At 38.3% G+C, this 14027-nt stretch overlaps 1 protein-coding gene and 2 long non-coding RNA genes across 3 annotated transcripts in view; 1 reads left to right on the top strand and 2 right to left on the bottom strand.

Annotated features, from left to right (window-relative positions):
- Positions 1–14027, bottom strand: part of LOC149036716 (uncharacterized) — a 90497-nt gene that overhangs the window by 40463 nt on the left and 36007 nt on the right. The gene's annotated exons all lie outside the window — the stretch shown is intronic.
- Positions 913–4201, bottom strand: LOC149036718 (uncharacterized). The gene is made up of 2 exons (XM_089188829.1): positions 4066–4201; positions 913–2781 (listed from the first exon to the last, which is right to left on the bottom strand). Exons 1-2 carry the CDS (start codon positions 4116–4118, stop codon positions 1266–1268), a joined length of 1569 nt encoding a protein of 522 aa, XP_089044955.1. The 5' UTR covers positions 4119–4201; the 3' UTR covers positions 913–1265.
- Positions 8821–10933, top strand: LOC149036717 (uncharacterized). Its single transcript, XR_016181571.1, has 2 exons — positions 8821–9203; positions 9430–10933. It is a non-coding gene; the product is annotated as an uncharacterized LOC149036717 (long non-coding RNA).

The raw sequence follows: 14027 nt of genomic DNA, 5'->3' as shown, positions 1-14027 counted from the left end.
TTCATGGGGCTCACCTCGCCGCATCGTCGGCAATTTTCGTCAGTCAGAGTCAAGACGCGCCAAGCTAAGTGACATTGCCCTTCAGTAAAATAATTTTCTAAAGAATAAATGTGGCGAGTGTGAGGAAACGCACATTTTTTCATTACTGTGATCAAAGCGCAATGATGTATCTTATTTGATATTTACGTTATCAAACTAGTGATTCTGACAGGGTGAGCCTAATTTTTCTGTCGAGGTCGACGTGACTTCACATTAAAAGCGTTTTTGATGGAACAAACTGAGAAGGTAAAAACTTTTATTTATCTCCCACGCGTTTCGTGGGAGATAAATGCAGGAAGGGGGAAGGTGGTCCATTTCACCCCCGGAAAAAAACACAACAAAAACCAGTTTGTCTTTTTGAGTTTTGGGGTAGACCCTTGAAACTGGCAAAGTTTCATTGGAATCAGTGAGATGGCATGTAGCAAGACTGCCTGGTGCTTTCGTGGACACACTCTTAATCATCAAATCACCAAAGGCTAGTAGCAACATCCATGTTGATGTGCAAAGCAGCCTCAGGCATGACAGAATTTATCTTGCTTTATTTGATAGAATAGCCAAACAGAATTAGATATTTTACTTATAAATCAAGTTGAAGGAGTTCTTTTCTGTGGATAAATAAAGTTATCAATCAGTCATTCAATCGGCTGCTCGCTACCACCCTCCCGACCCCCCTTATGTCGTACTGAAGTGCCCCAGTATACCTTTTGTTAAAGAAAAATCACTTTTCTCTTCACTTGCACACAATTGAACTTTCTTGTCCCTTTCAAGAAATTAAAATTTTGAAGATAAAATAGTATTTGATAGGTAACAGGTGTAACGGGTGATGTCATTCCCTAATCTCGTACCCACTGTGTAACTGATATAAAGGCTTGGCCGGCCGCACAAGGTCTGGGTACGAGACAAATTGCCCTCCTGGATGGTCGCCCCAAGTTCCGTCGCCTCGAAACATGGTTGCGTCACCTCAAACTTTAAGTTACGTTACCCCCAACTTGAAGTTCTTTAGTAATCGGGTAAAAATATCCGCTCGCGCGAGTTCCTAACTTAAAGCGGCTCCATCTTTGATTATAATTAAACTGAACACTTTGATTCTAATTAGAAAAAACTGATTCTTTCATCACTCGCTCCAATCCTTCTGGGGCGCTGTAATCTTAAAAAGGATAATTCTTCGATCACCGATGCAAATAAAGTTCGATAATCAAATAACAATAGATGTTATTTAGCACAGTCTAATAAGGGGGAATGTTTAGCTTGTACAGTGGATAGTTGTACCAATTTGTAATACTAGCGTTGTTTTTCTCTGTTTCATGCAATGGAGTACTGTCGTCAGCATACAGCTTCACAGGCATTTTGGTACCATAATAGACGTTGTCTTGGAGCACGTGATGTTGAGAAAGATCGCCATTGGTCAGCCAGATACATATGTAATTAGTGGGGTCGCTTACTCCAACGATCTCAAATACATTTGCGGAGTAAGTGATGTTCCAATCTATCCCAATATCATGGGGCTCGTAATAATAGATACCACTTGTGAGATGACCAGGATTGGTTCGTTGCACGATGTGATTTCTGTAGATGACAACGTTCTTCAAACCATTAAAGAGACATGGATTGATTGTTCTGTGAGTGTACAAAAAAATACCTGTGTCGTCGAGGTGATTACGGGCAACCAATAGATTTTTTCCATTTCGAGCTTTAATGCCCCCTGAATAATCCGCTGGCCAGCCTCTGACGTAATTACTTACAACTTCCATCATATTGAAGCCTTTGAGGTACATCACGTGGTCTCGGAAACGACCTGTGTTTGGGCTTCCGTTGAAGATATTTTTCACGATTCTCATCCTTTCGTCGCACTCTTCATAACAACAACTTTGAAAGAAGCCTTGATCAGATTCCAGATTGTAATGAGTCATAAGGAATTCTAATTTTTGTTTTTGATCTCGCCAGTACCATGCTGGCTCAACTTTGGTGGCTAACCAGCCTATCTTGCCTAAATCCAGCCCACATATGTTTTCTCTCACCTCTACACCCACAGTGAAGGTAAATTTTGAAGCAACTCCATACGCATTAGAATCGCGCAAAAAGATGTTTCTGTACACATTACTGTTTCTAAGGTCCATCATTTCCAACTGCTCCCTCTCAGCGTTTCTCGGAGTTGGCCTTCCGGATGAAAAGAATACACAGCTGTTTATGGTAACGTTACTCATAGCTGTTGGTCCAGGGACTTCTCGATTGACTCCACCGTCAAAATTCACACGAATTCCGTCGAAGTCCACATTATTCAATGAAACCGATTTCACTGGTGAAGCATTGTAAACTTGAAAAACATAAGGAGTCGAGGACTTGATAACTGCGATACCGCTCCGTGTTCCGTGAAGTTCCACCGGGCCAGGGATGGCGATATTACTGCTTACTAGGTATTCACCTCGAGGGAAGAATACCTTATTATTTTTGGAACTTGCAGCGTGATTAACGATGGCCTGAATGGAAGACGTGTCGTCCGAGATTCCATCCCCAACGGCAGCAGTTAAGAATCTACCAGGATGCTTCACGTTTGTCATTCCAGCGGGTATGTCCTCTGGTTCCGACGTTAAATAGTTTGGACGTAGTGGCAAAAACTCTCCATCATCGACTTCACTCGATTTCTCTTTGATAACGTATTGCTGCTCTCCCTCGCGTCCAAAAAATGTGTTCTGTGCCGTGCTTTCCCTACCAAATGCCTTTCGGGTAGAACTTATCCCCATCCTTAAACAAAATTAAATCAACATTGCATTAGGATTGGTCGTTTGGCCAAACAAAGCAATTACCATATCTTACGCATCAACCGAACTCGGGTAAACGCAAGGATTTTTCACGAAAACAAGAGATTCGCACGGGAACCAACGGGCGTACAAATACTTTGCCGATGTTTCACTCGTCCTGAATTTAATGAAAAGGAAAACAACTCTGATAACAAACAGAGTACCGGTGAGTTTAATAGCTGCGTGGAAGTTGCTAGCAAAAACAACAAAACTTTGGATCTAGCTTTCACTTGCATGTTCCAGGTTCCATAAACGGAAAATGATTTGGAGAAACCTTTAATTACACGCCTGAAGCAATTTCTAAGAAATCGAGTGATTAAACTCTTCTGGTAATCAGATCCAGAGCTGGGAAAAATTGTTGGCAAAAATTGCAATGACATGTCAAGTTTGTTGATTTCACAATTTTCAACAAGATTTTGGCATGCAATTGCCTTTGGCAGAAATTTATGCGCAAACCGTTTTTGGTAAGCTTAAGTACATTGAATAGCCAGCTTTAAAAATCATCGGGTAGATGTGTGATAAGACGAAACAATAGCACAAACAAAAACTTTAGCGCGGCCTTTGTTTCTTAGCAGGGTAATTTAACATTATCAACTGAGTTGATAACGTAAATTGGCCACCATAAAGAGTTTAAAAGCTGACGTTTCGAGCGTTAGCCCTTCGTCAGAGGGATTGGAGGATTTACTGGTTGTGCATATGGGTTTAAAAAAAGTTTATGCAGAAAATGGAGCCACGTTATATTAGTGGGAATGTGGTGACGGGAAAACAACTTTACAAAAAATTAGTTAAATGAAAAGCGCTCGTTGACACCGCGGGGATTAAGAGTGCCGATTTGAAAGATAAATTTGACGAAGGGCTAACGCTCGAAATGTCAGCTTTTAAACTCTTTACGGTGGCCAATTTACGTTCTCAAGTCAATTGATAATACGTAATTACCCTGTTACACTCTCCCACCGACGTAGCACACAGTTTCTTTAGAAACTTACCCCCTTTATTCCTTTGTCTCTTTACCCAGCCCTGATAAGTTAATGAGCTAGGCCATTATTCCCCGAGGGAAGGGGCACAAAATCACGACCAATTAAAACCATCTCGTGTACGCCTCGCCGCTTATATTACGGATCTAGAATTTTTTCGCTACTGCAAGTAAATGTCTCGAGAACAATAGGCATTTTGCATGCGCGATGGAATGTTTTCCATTTTAAATCACATCATTTCTATTGACACTCACCCAAGCTCGAAGATCACACTCACAAACAAAACCACTTCTGGTCCTCTCATCATGTGAAAGTGCTCGACAAAAGACAAACACTTTTCAGTGTTCTTAATGACGCGACTTTAGACTCGTTACTTAAACTGCAAACGCGTTATGCTTGGCTTGCTGGTCAGTTCAAAGAGGTCTTCAAACGCAGAACAGAACAGGAACATTCCATGCTGTGGCATATCTCACCTTGGCATGTGCAGCATCTAATAGTAATGTATCGTTTCCTCGAATACCGGTCACTTCGCAAACGTGTCACTTCGCAAACTGTCACTTCGCAAACGTCCTTTGTCACTTCGCAAACGCATCCAAGTCGATTCGCAAACGTCTTCGAATTATTTTTAAAAAGGTTGATATAACTTCATATTATGTTTCTTTACAATCTTTTATCGAAGAAAGTTATAAAATTAAGAAGTAATGTAGTAAGTTTTATCAGCGTGAAAGCTTACTTTTGCCATTTTGGAAGCTCGGCAGGCATCCAACTTCTTGGAATCTTTTCAATAAATCTTATCTAACTCAGTGTCTCGAAGTGTCTCAATGTCTAGCTTGCTTTTTCATTATTTTCTATCCTTCTTATTAATGTCTTATCGTTACTGTGATCTTACATCAGACGATGACTTTCCTTACTCATGTGAATATAGTCATCGGGAGATCGGTACGTTTCGTTCGATGAAACGATTTGTTATCGATCGATCGCATACCGTTCACTTCGCGAACGTAGTCGCGATCGCAGTCGATTCGCAGACGTGTTCAAATTATTTATAAAAAGGTTGATTTAACTTCGAAAGATGTTTTTTTATCATCTTTTATCGGAGAAAATGGCAATGAATTAGCATTAATCCGTTTACTTTCCCGTTTGGAAACTCATGCCGGCATTCAAGTCGCATGTAATTAATACTTCTTGGAATATTTGCGATAAATCTTAGCTAAACGGTTTCAGCTAAACTCGGTTTGCTTTCTCATGTACACCAAACAATGCATTTAGCTCGAAACTCTCGAAACTATGTCAATATTGTCACTGGAACTGCACTGGAACTCATATTTCGCCCATTTATCTGGTAAGTATTCGTTGTAGTATTTTAGTACTAAATAATTGAAACTGACTCCGGATTTGCTAACTCACATGCACTTGAAAAATAATAGTCACTACTTGTATAAGAAAGAGGCAACGGGACTTGCTACCAAATATTTTATTTATAGAAATGCTTACATCACTAGGAGTAAATAAAAGTAAGTCTTACAAAATAATTTTTTTATATTTATAATTACAGCAATTTTATTTTTAAAATTAGTAATATTTACATGTAAAATTGATATGTATATATTAATTAATGTTTGTAACTAAATTGATATACAAATAAGCTACGATATTTTTCTAACATGTAAATGAATAACATAAATTCAAGTGATTTAAGTATTGAGTTGAATGGTTGAATAATGGTAAGAAATGGGCTTCAAGGTAGCCCCTTATATACTCGTGTAGCGGATCGAAAAATTCAATAAAAACCTGCTTATTGGTTACTTTGACACATGTGAAAGCATTCTTTTGGGAGGGCAAAGTTAATTGATCTGTTTACAGTCCTGGCATCTATTGTTCTGGACTAATTGCCAATCGTAATCATGACATCAATATCACATCAATTGTGCACAAAAGACTTCGAAGCGTATTGTTTTCGACGTAACAATAGAAATGGCGTCCACCAAATTTGAACTTAGTGGATTTTTGGACACGGATATCATACTATTTTTTTATGGCGCGTCACAATGACAGATTCAAAACAATTTGGTTTAACACGATCTTTAAAACAAGCCGTTTTTTGCCGAAATTGGTCCAGTAGTAGCCGAGATATTTAAAAACGGACATCGAAGATACGTTTGCGAAGTGACCGGTATTCGAAGATACTCAACCTTCGATCAAAAAAAAAACTCAGAAAGAATCTTTTTAGACAAACAATACTTGAAAGATATATCATATGAAGCAGTTATTTATTTGATTTTTCGGATGAGAAAAGAGAATGCCATAAACTCCCACAAATACTCTAATTTCTGATGTCGGCGAACTGGCACATTTGTGAAGTTTAGAGATGTGATGGGTAGATTGATGGGTGCTGTTGCATGGTTTTTCTTTATAAGTAACAAATTGAGAGTCTAATAGTTAAGTTTAGTTTATAATTACACTTCCATTCTTCATACAGAGTCATGCACTATATTTATGAAATATTATTGCTAATTGTGCAATTTCATGGTTTCACATTTATCACCCGTTGGAGTTTGGGTTTTGTTTGCTTCTGTTGCTACGCGACTTGTTACGCTTGGGACGGCATTGCAATCCTCCTTTTCCTCCGACACAGTGTTCTTTCTTTGGGACTGTTATTGCCTTCAAATCAAATACATTTCTTGTTGCTGTGCAAAACTAAGTAGTTGTACATTATTATTAGCGTTTAGCAGTTAATACGTCTAATTCTTCAACAACTCTAAGGCGGTTTCGATCGAAGCATAGATAGATGTAAATTTGTGTCTTGTTCCTCTTTTACATCTATCTTGGATATGTATTCAATACCCTGTCTTCACTTCGTGCGTTCCAGCTTACACGGTTGTCGTCAATCACACAGAAACCATCACATTTGTAAATATTTGTAAATACTAGAGAATAGTTAAGTAGATCATTTAGTGGTTTAAAAAAGTGATACTGTGCGTGTATTTTTCTACATTGCTCGTCGATCAGTCGAGTCACGCAATCAATTCATCATTTATAATGATTAAAAGTAACGTGATTCTCTTCTGTTGATTTTCGTTGATTCATATTATGTTTGCGAATCGACTGGGATGCGTTTGCGAATCGACCGAGGACGTTTGCGAACTGACAGTTTGCGAAGTGACACGTTTGCGAAGTGACCGGATACCGTTTCCTCAGTGTTACACAGGCAAAGCGTACTTGGATCGGTCGCAGTTAACCGGGGAGAATTGACTCGATAAAAATCGTCTCGACAACTGACTAGGTACTCGATTTATGATAATTACGTGAATCGTTTCAGTTAAGACTCTTTTGAGAAACAATAGTACTTGGCAGGTATTGAAGACAAGGACAATCCGGGATTTGTCCTGGGAGAGGGTGCTCCACAGAGGAATACCGTAACTTACGGGAGACGTAAAACGAACTTTCCAAGCGAACAATGAAGAAGAAGGGTTATGATTGGGCAATAAAACAATGAGAATCACTGAGAATTCATAGAACTTTTATAGCGCTTAACATAAAGTCATCACAAATGCGTTGATTAACATTTCATTTTAGCTTTAAGGAGATATTCATACCGAGATGTATGGGGCATTGAAAAGAGAAATCAGAACTGGCACCTTTCAAGAAATTCTCGCCTCCCCTTCGGCGACATTTTTCGCAGCTAGCATTTTCGTACCCAGCTGCTTATTGCCTCGGCCACAATCGTTTCCCATAACTTAACCACCCCAGACAAAGTAATGAATGAGGATGGTTTGCTATTCACGTTTGATCTCTAATCAATGTCTTTGACACCTCGGAAATACAACACTGATACAAGATTTAGCGGTTATCTTAGGTCAGGAATCACTCAAATAATACGTGAAAACTGTATTGAGCCCATATCAGGTCATACAAGTACATGCCACGCAAGACAGAACGAGAGTGTGAACGCCGGACAACATGAGAAAATCATAAATCACGCATTCCTTCCGGTGGTAACCAAGTTATCGAGAAAAAGTTGTCCAAGAGAAAAAAGATAACAAAAATTATTTGCAAAAAAAAACAGGTTTTGAGAGTGGTAAAAGAAAGACCAATCAAATTTTCTTTGGTCTGGGGGACTTGGCAAACTATGCGGGGCCGGGGATTTTTTCTGTAGGCTTGAGAGTTGGCCCATTTGGAAAGTTATCCAGCCCATCCGAGCTTTGGTTGCAGTGATCGTCAATTACCCGTAAAAACATCCAAAACGATTCTATTCAAGCCAAACTTAAGTCGATTCGATGCTTATCGACAAAGTCGATAAGATACGCGCAGAAAGTCGATTTGACAAAACTCAAGTTATTTCGGTACAAAGTAAGGGATAAATTTGAGGTTTTCATTCGTCCACGGTGCATGAGACCAAACTGAGTGAAACATACAGCACATGCCATTCGGAAAATTCTCATTCGACCTATGATGCCGCGATATAATCAGGTTTAAAGTCGATTAGCTCTAAAATATTTGAAAGGAAGCGCCAGTGCCTGAAAGCACCAGAGATGTTGGTGAAATAACTTAAAACGTTGGCGAAACGACCTAAGACGTTTTTATAGCAACAGCTGGTCGTTAAAGAAACGACCCCTAAGCAAAACGATCACAACTCCCTAATATAGATCAGACTTAACCGCTGATAGCCATTCAATCGTGGAAAGTGCAAGGAACCACTACTACTGAAAAAATCTGCGTCCAATGAATGGGTCAACGTGGTAGAACATGATTAACTTAGGGTAGATGTGGGTGAACGTGAAAGAATAAAGCTAACTAGGACATATTGTAAGTCTTACATGAAGTTTAAAGCATATATATTGTCAGCCATTTTGTCGTCTATATGCCATATATCAACATGATCTCGAGACCGAAATTACGATTATCGTTATTTCTAAATTGGCACCAAATTTATGGATATAGTAATTTCGTGGCACTCTTTACCAATCCTCTTTAAACGTGTTAAATAAAGAGAAGGACTCGGTTCCACTGTCTTACAACATTCAAGATGGCGGAGGAAAGGGGTAAATGTGCGTTCAGTTGTGATCAGCATGATCTCGACACCAAAATAACGATTACCGTTATTTCTAAATTGGCCCTGAAATAACGAATATCATAATTTCAGTGCATGTCTGAGACCTTCGGGCTCGAAGCTTGGGAACTAGTATTCAGGGGAAGATAAAATGGCGGCTTACGGCGGCGAAGGAAATCTCAGTAGTTTAATATTTAGCGTGAAAAGGCTTGGGTGTTGTGATCTGGTTCTCAAGTAAAAAAAGAATCACGGTCTGCAATGGCCCTACCACCTTTTGAACAACAAGAAAACATTGAAACGGTGGTAAAAAGCAGCAAGTTTCGAAGTCTAAACGAAAGATGGGTAAGCTGAGTTTCAGTCAAATATCATGACATTTGGGATGTAATTTCGATACCGAATAAATAGTTCTACATGGTTATACACGCATAGGATTCTGTTGTGTTCACGTGAAGGCCATTTCAGCCATTCCTGCCACTTGTAAGTGGTAGGAAATAAAAGATATGTATAGTTGTTTCGTATTGAAGCCCTGTGAAATCAAAAATTTGATTTATTTCTTCTTTGTTTTAAGGTGGTCATTATCCATTACTTTTGGAAGTCGATGCTGATGAGAAAGAAAAAATGTTTATGATTATTTCTTCTCTCGAACATTTTACTATCTAGGTACCAAATAATCTTGATATTGAAGATCATTGCATCCATTATGAAAAAATTACCCTTGATTGCTTTGTCAACTGGAATGTATAATGTAATATACCTTGTGATTTGTGGGATTTTTACAAGTAAACTAGAAATACTTGAAGAGGGTAATGATGTACTTAATGCAGAGCATTTGGTACAAAGTCTGCTTTGCTGTAATCTACCTGAAGGTGCTTTTTATATGCTAGTAAGACTTGCACAGCCCAGTCAAAATGTTTTTGAGTAGTAGAAAAGCTGGCCAAACCTCTTCCTGAAAAGCAGTCTGAAAAGTGTGAAGTTAGCGGAAGGTACTTCATTGTAGGCGGCCAAATTGTAAGCTGCCAGCCCATTTTGAGTGAGCAGTAAAACTCAAGATTGGCTATTTTAGCTAATTTTATTGAGAACCAAATTCCCAGCAACGGGCACAATTTTACTGGGCTATTTGTTATTTAACTACTTAGTAATATTCTTATTAAAATTTACTGCATTCCTTTCTAATAATTTGCTGTTGATTGTATGCTGTATATAGCTTATGATTTGTGTGATTTTCACAAGTAAATTAGAAATACCTGAAGATGGTAATGATGTACTAGATAATGTACTTGATGCAAAGCTATTTTGGTGCAAAGTGTGTGCCTTGTCTGTAGGTGATTTTGCATGCTAATAAGACTTGTAATTCAAATAATACACATCAGCTGGAGTGGGAATATTAAAAGAAAAATAATAATATTTAGCTATACCAAGTTCTGGTTTTATGTCCAAAGTGTGTGCCTTGTCCATAGGTGATTTTGCATGCTAATAAGACTTGTAATTCAAATAATACACATCAGCTGGAGTGGGAATATTAAAAGAAAAATAATAATATTTAGCAATACCAAGTTCTGGTTTTATGTCCAAATTAAGCACTTAGTTGAAGATCACTGCACTGCTCAGGTCCAGAAGGCTGAAAGAGTACTGTCTGCTGTTAGTTTGATTTTTGTCATTTCTATTGATTTATTTTATTTATCAATGTTTCGTTGAATTGTAATTCATTGATCTCTTTCAATAGTGCAGGTTCGCTCATGTAACCTAATCTCCCACTTATGTATGTATGTATGGATGAGCTCAGTCAAAATGTTTTTGAGTGGAAGGCAAGCTGGTGATAGTAATAGGCAGCAGAGGCTGAACCTTGTCTTGAATGGAAGTGTGAAAAGTGTGAAGTTAGCGGCAGCTATATTGTGGCAGGCAGCCAAATTGTCAGCTGTGGCACATTTTGACTGGGCTGATTGTGTGTAGTATATATGTGCACTTCTTTTAGGGTGTTAAACAGGTTAAAGTACCAAGAAATCCTCTGTGATAACTTGATAATTCAAGATGTAAAAATTTTAAATAATAAGGTAAAGCTTGATCATTCTTAAGAGTTTCCATTTGTTCTGGAAATTTGGGGGAGGGTCAGGGGAGCATTATTTATACATAAATAATGTACATAAAAAGCAAAAAAAAAAGGCCCAAGGTAAAATCCCAATTTGTTTTAAGAGTTAATTTTATTAAGAGAAAACCCTGGATATAGCTTGGGATTTGTGTGATTTTCAAAAATTGTTAGGAACCTTGTTAATTTTCAGCTTCAAGAACACAAGTACATAATCTTTAGTGCAGCCCTCTTTTCTCCCCGCCATTATTCTAATTTTTTAATCAAGTTTCCTTTTTCTTGTGTTCAATTAATTTATTGTCTTTACAGGTGAAATTTTAATATCTGCTAGCACAATTATTATCTCTGCTAAGAGTGTCTACCGTCACTCTTGCCGGTCTCAAGCCCAAAACGCTGCAAACTAGCTGAAACTACATGTATTTCGTAAAATTGCAATGAAATCTATCTAAAAACACCAAAATCCGGCAGAACGCACGAGTTTTTGCCAAATTTTACGCAAAAGTTGACAAAAGCGCTCAATTCGACCTGAAAAACACTTTTTTTTTTTTGCAAAAATCAGCCTATTTTACATTCAAAAGCACGATGTCTTTAACAAAATAGGGATACAATCCATGTGAAAACACTTATTCCAGCTAAAACGCAGTGTTCTCAGTAAAATTTGGGGAAAAAACGCGTAAAAACCGTCAGAAACACGACAAATTGGGCTGATTTTACCCACTTTTTGTGTAAATAGCTGCCAAAACCCTCTAAACTAGCTGGAACTACATGTTTTTCACAAGATCGCCATAAAATCTTGAAACGTTGCTTTAGGGACCTTTATGCCTCCAAAACGAGTTTTTACTTTAAAAAAAATGGAATGAACAAAGATGTTAAAGGGGAAAAAGCTGTGAGAAAGGAGAAGTTTAGTGTTGCTGTTTGATATGCCGCCCAGATATATCAATTTATTAATTTAACGCCTTTAGCCGTGGGCAAAAGTTTTTCTCTAGACTAAGAGGACCCTCCCTATGTTGACGAACCTCAATAACTCGTTGATTTTACTGTTTTTACACAGATTTGATTTTAACCATATTCGCCAAAATAACTGGCAAAACACGGCAAACCAGTATCTCGGCCAAGAGCGATATTGGCCATTTCACACATCCTTATTAGATATGAATTTTATTAAAGATTGTCATTCTAGCATATGTTGGCTAGTTACCACAGGTTTCTTGATTTTCATGGGAAAGTGGCATTGGTTGGTACCATGACCAATCTCCTCGACTTTCCCATGATTTTCATAGGATGTTAGCGACCCATACTTCGAACCTCAGTTGTTTTTTTTTTTTTTACATTGGCGCGAGTTTCACAACTTTCTTGTGGTTTGGCATTGACTCAGAGTTGGGCTTATTTTTATGGCTAATCCATCGGCGACTTTCTCATGATTTTCTTGGGTTCTCAACAGTGACACGCACTTTGGAACCATAATTTTATAAATATGTCAACACTGGCAAATACTGCTAAAATCTACACTCTACTAAACTCCATGTACCACAATATCCACACAAATGCGTGTGCCTACTTGAAAATCCTAACCCTAACCCTAAAACTATCCAGTTAGCCTAGTATTGTATTGCTGGTTTGAGTGACTAAACTGGCTCAAATGATCCAGCTGCTTAAAAATCTAAGCACAGAGTAAGTTTAAAAGATTTAATTTTGTAAGGTTTCGAAACAGTTACAAAATTAACATGCACATAGCTCAGTGTAAAACATCGAAGCTTCTAGGACTTCTTATGATTCCTACGAACGTACACACCTAATGCACGTCAATTTGCCTTTGTTGTCCTCGAACGATCACGTCTTCATGGTAACGTGGTGTAAGAACTGTACAGCACTTTATAAATATATGTTTTACTTGACGGTAAAAGTTTGAATCCGTACAAGGAAACGTAACGGAAACAGGCGATGATAATATTCCGTTGACAGAAATGCAACGGAAACGTGTCGTCATATTTCCGTTCAGGAATCATAACGGAAACATAACAGGTCCAAGGAAGAAGTGAATGATGTGGAAACATAGAGTTTAATTTTTCCGAATTACGGAATCATGCTATTTCGTCCTGTGCTCACTCTAACTCTGTGCTATCCTAAACCTAACCCAAACCCCAAACCAATCCTAAGCTATGGTAAAGGGTTTAAGTCAGGGTTGAGGATAGGGTTAGGGCAGGAGCCCATTACCTGGTTAGGGTTAGAGTTTGGGTTGCTTCGGGTCAGAGGGGTTTAGTGTTACAATCAGGGTTAGGGCTAGGGTAAAATTATGCTTAGAGTTAGCGGGGTTTAGTGTTAGAATTAGGGTTAAGGCTAGGATGAGGCTATGCTTAGGGTTGGCGTTAATATTTTTCTACAAGCATTCAATTGCAGGGTTTTTGGTATTGTGTTTGTAAATTTCAGTAACTACTTGAAAGTTTACTGAAAAACAAACGATAGGCCGACTGGTACACTTACAGGATAGATAGAGAAGGTTGGGGTTGGGGTTAGGGTTAGGGTTAGGTCTAGGTTAAGGGCTATAGGTTAGGGTTTAGGGTTAGGTTTTAGGGTTATGGTGTGGGGCTAGGGTTAGGGTTTAGGCTTAGTGTTAGGGTTAGAGGGTCTGCGGTTGAGGTTAGGGCTAGGGTGAAGGTTTGGGGTTAGGGTTTGGGGGAAGGGTTAGTGTTTAGGGTAAGGGTGTAAGCCTCTTCAAAAATATTTTTAAGAAGATTTTGTCACCTTTTTCACTTAAATAACCACCTGAAGAATTTTGACCAGTTAGATTATTTGAAGCGGTTGGATTAATTTTTATTGGGGTTTAATAACTTTTAGTAGTTGGATGATTATTTTTACCAGTTGAATTACTGTAATATGCTGAATCTTTTAAACTAATGTTACCATCCTTACCTGAATTATTTGAACCAATTTCACTGGTTACACATGCATTATCCAGTTAGACCATTTCAACTGGTTGGATTATTTAAACCAGTTTGTCCATTTTAGATATTGGCATCATTTTATCAAGTTGGATCATGTTAACCAGTCGCACCATTTTACTAAGTGAGATCGTTTCTTCCGAT

The sequence above is a fragment of the Pocillopora damicornis genome, chromosome 12 (assembly GCF_964200805.1).
Source record: "Pocillopora damicornis chromosome 12, jaPocDami1.2, whole genome shotgun sequence".
NCBI classification, from domain to species: Eukaryota; Metazoa; Cnidaria; class Anthozoa; order Scleractinia; family Pocilloporidae; genus Pocillopora; species Pocillopora damicornis.
The sequence above is the reverse complement of the archived record's forward strand: the minus strand, read 5'-3'. Positions and strand labels throughout refer to the sequence as shown.

Excerpts from the sequence above, each read along its gene's own strand:
- LOC149036718 (XM_089188829.1), bottom strand. The coding sequence starts at position 4,118 with ATGATGAGAGGACCAGAAGTGGTTTTGTTTGTGAGTGTGATCTTCGAG. Across the intron at positions 2,782-4,065 it reads AGTGTGATCTTCGAGCTTGG|GATGGGGATAAGTTCTACCC; the intron begins GTGAGTGTCAAT and ends ATTTTGTTTAAG.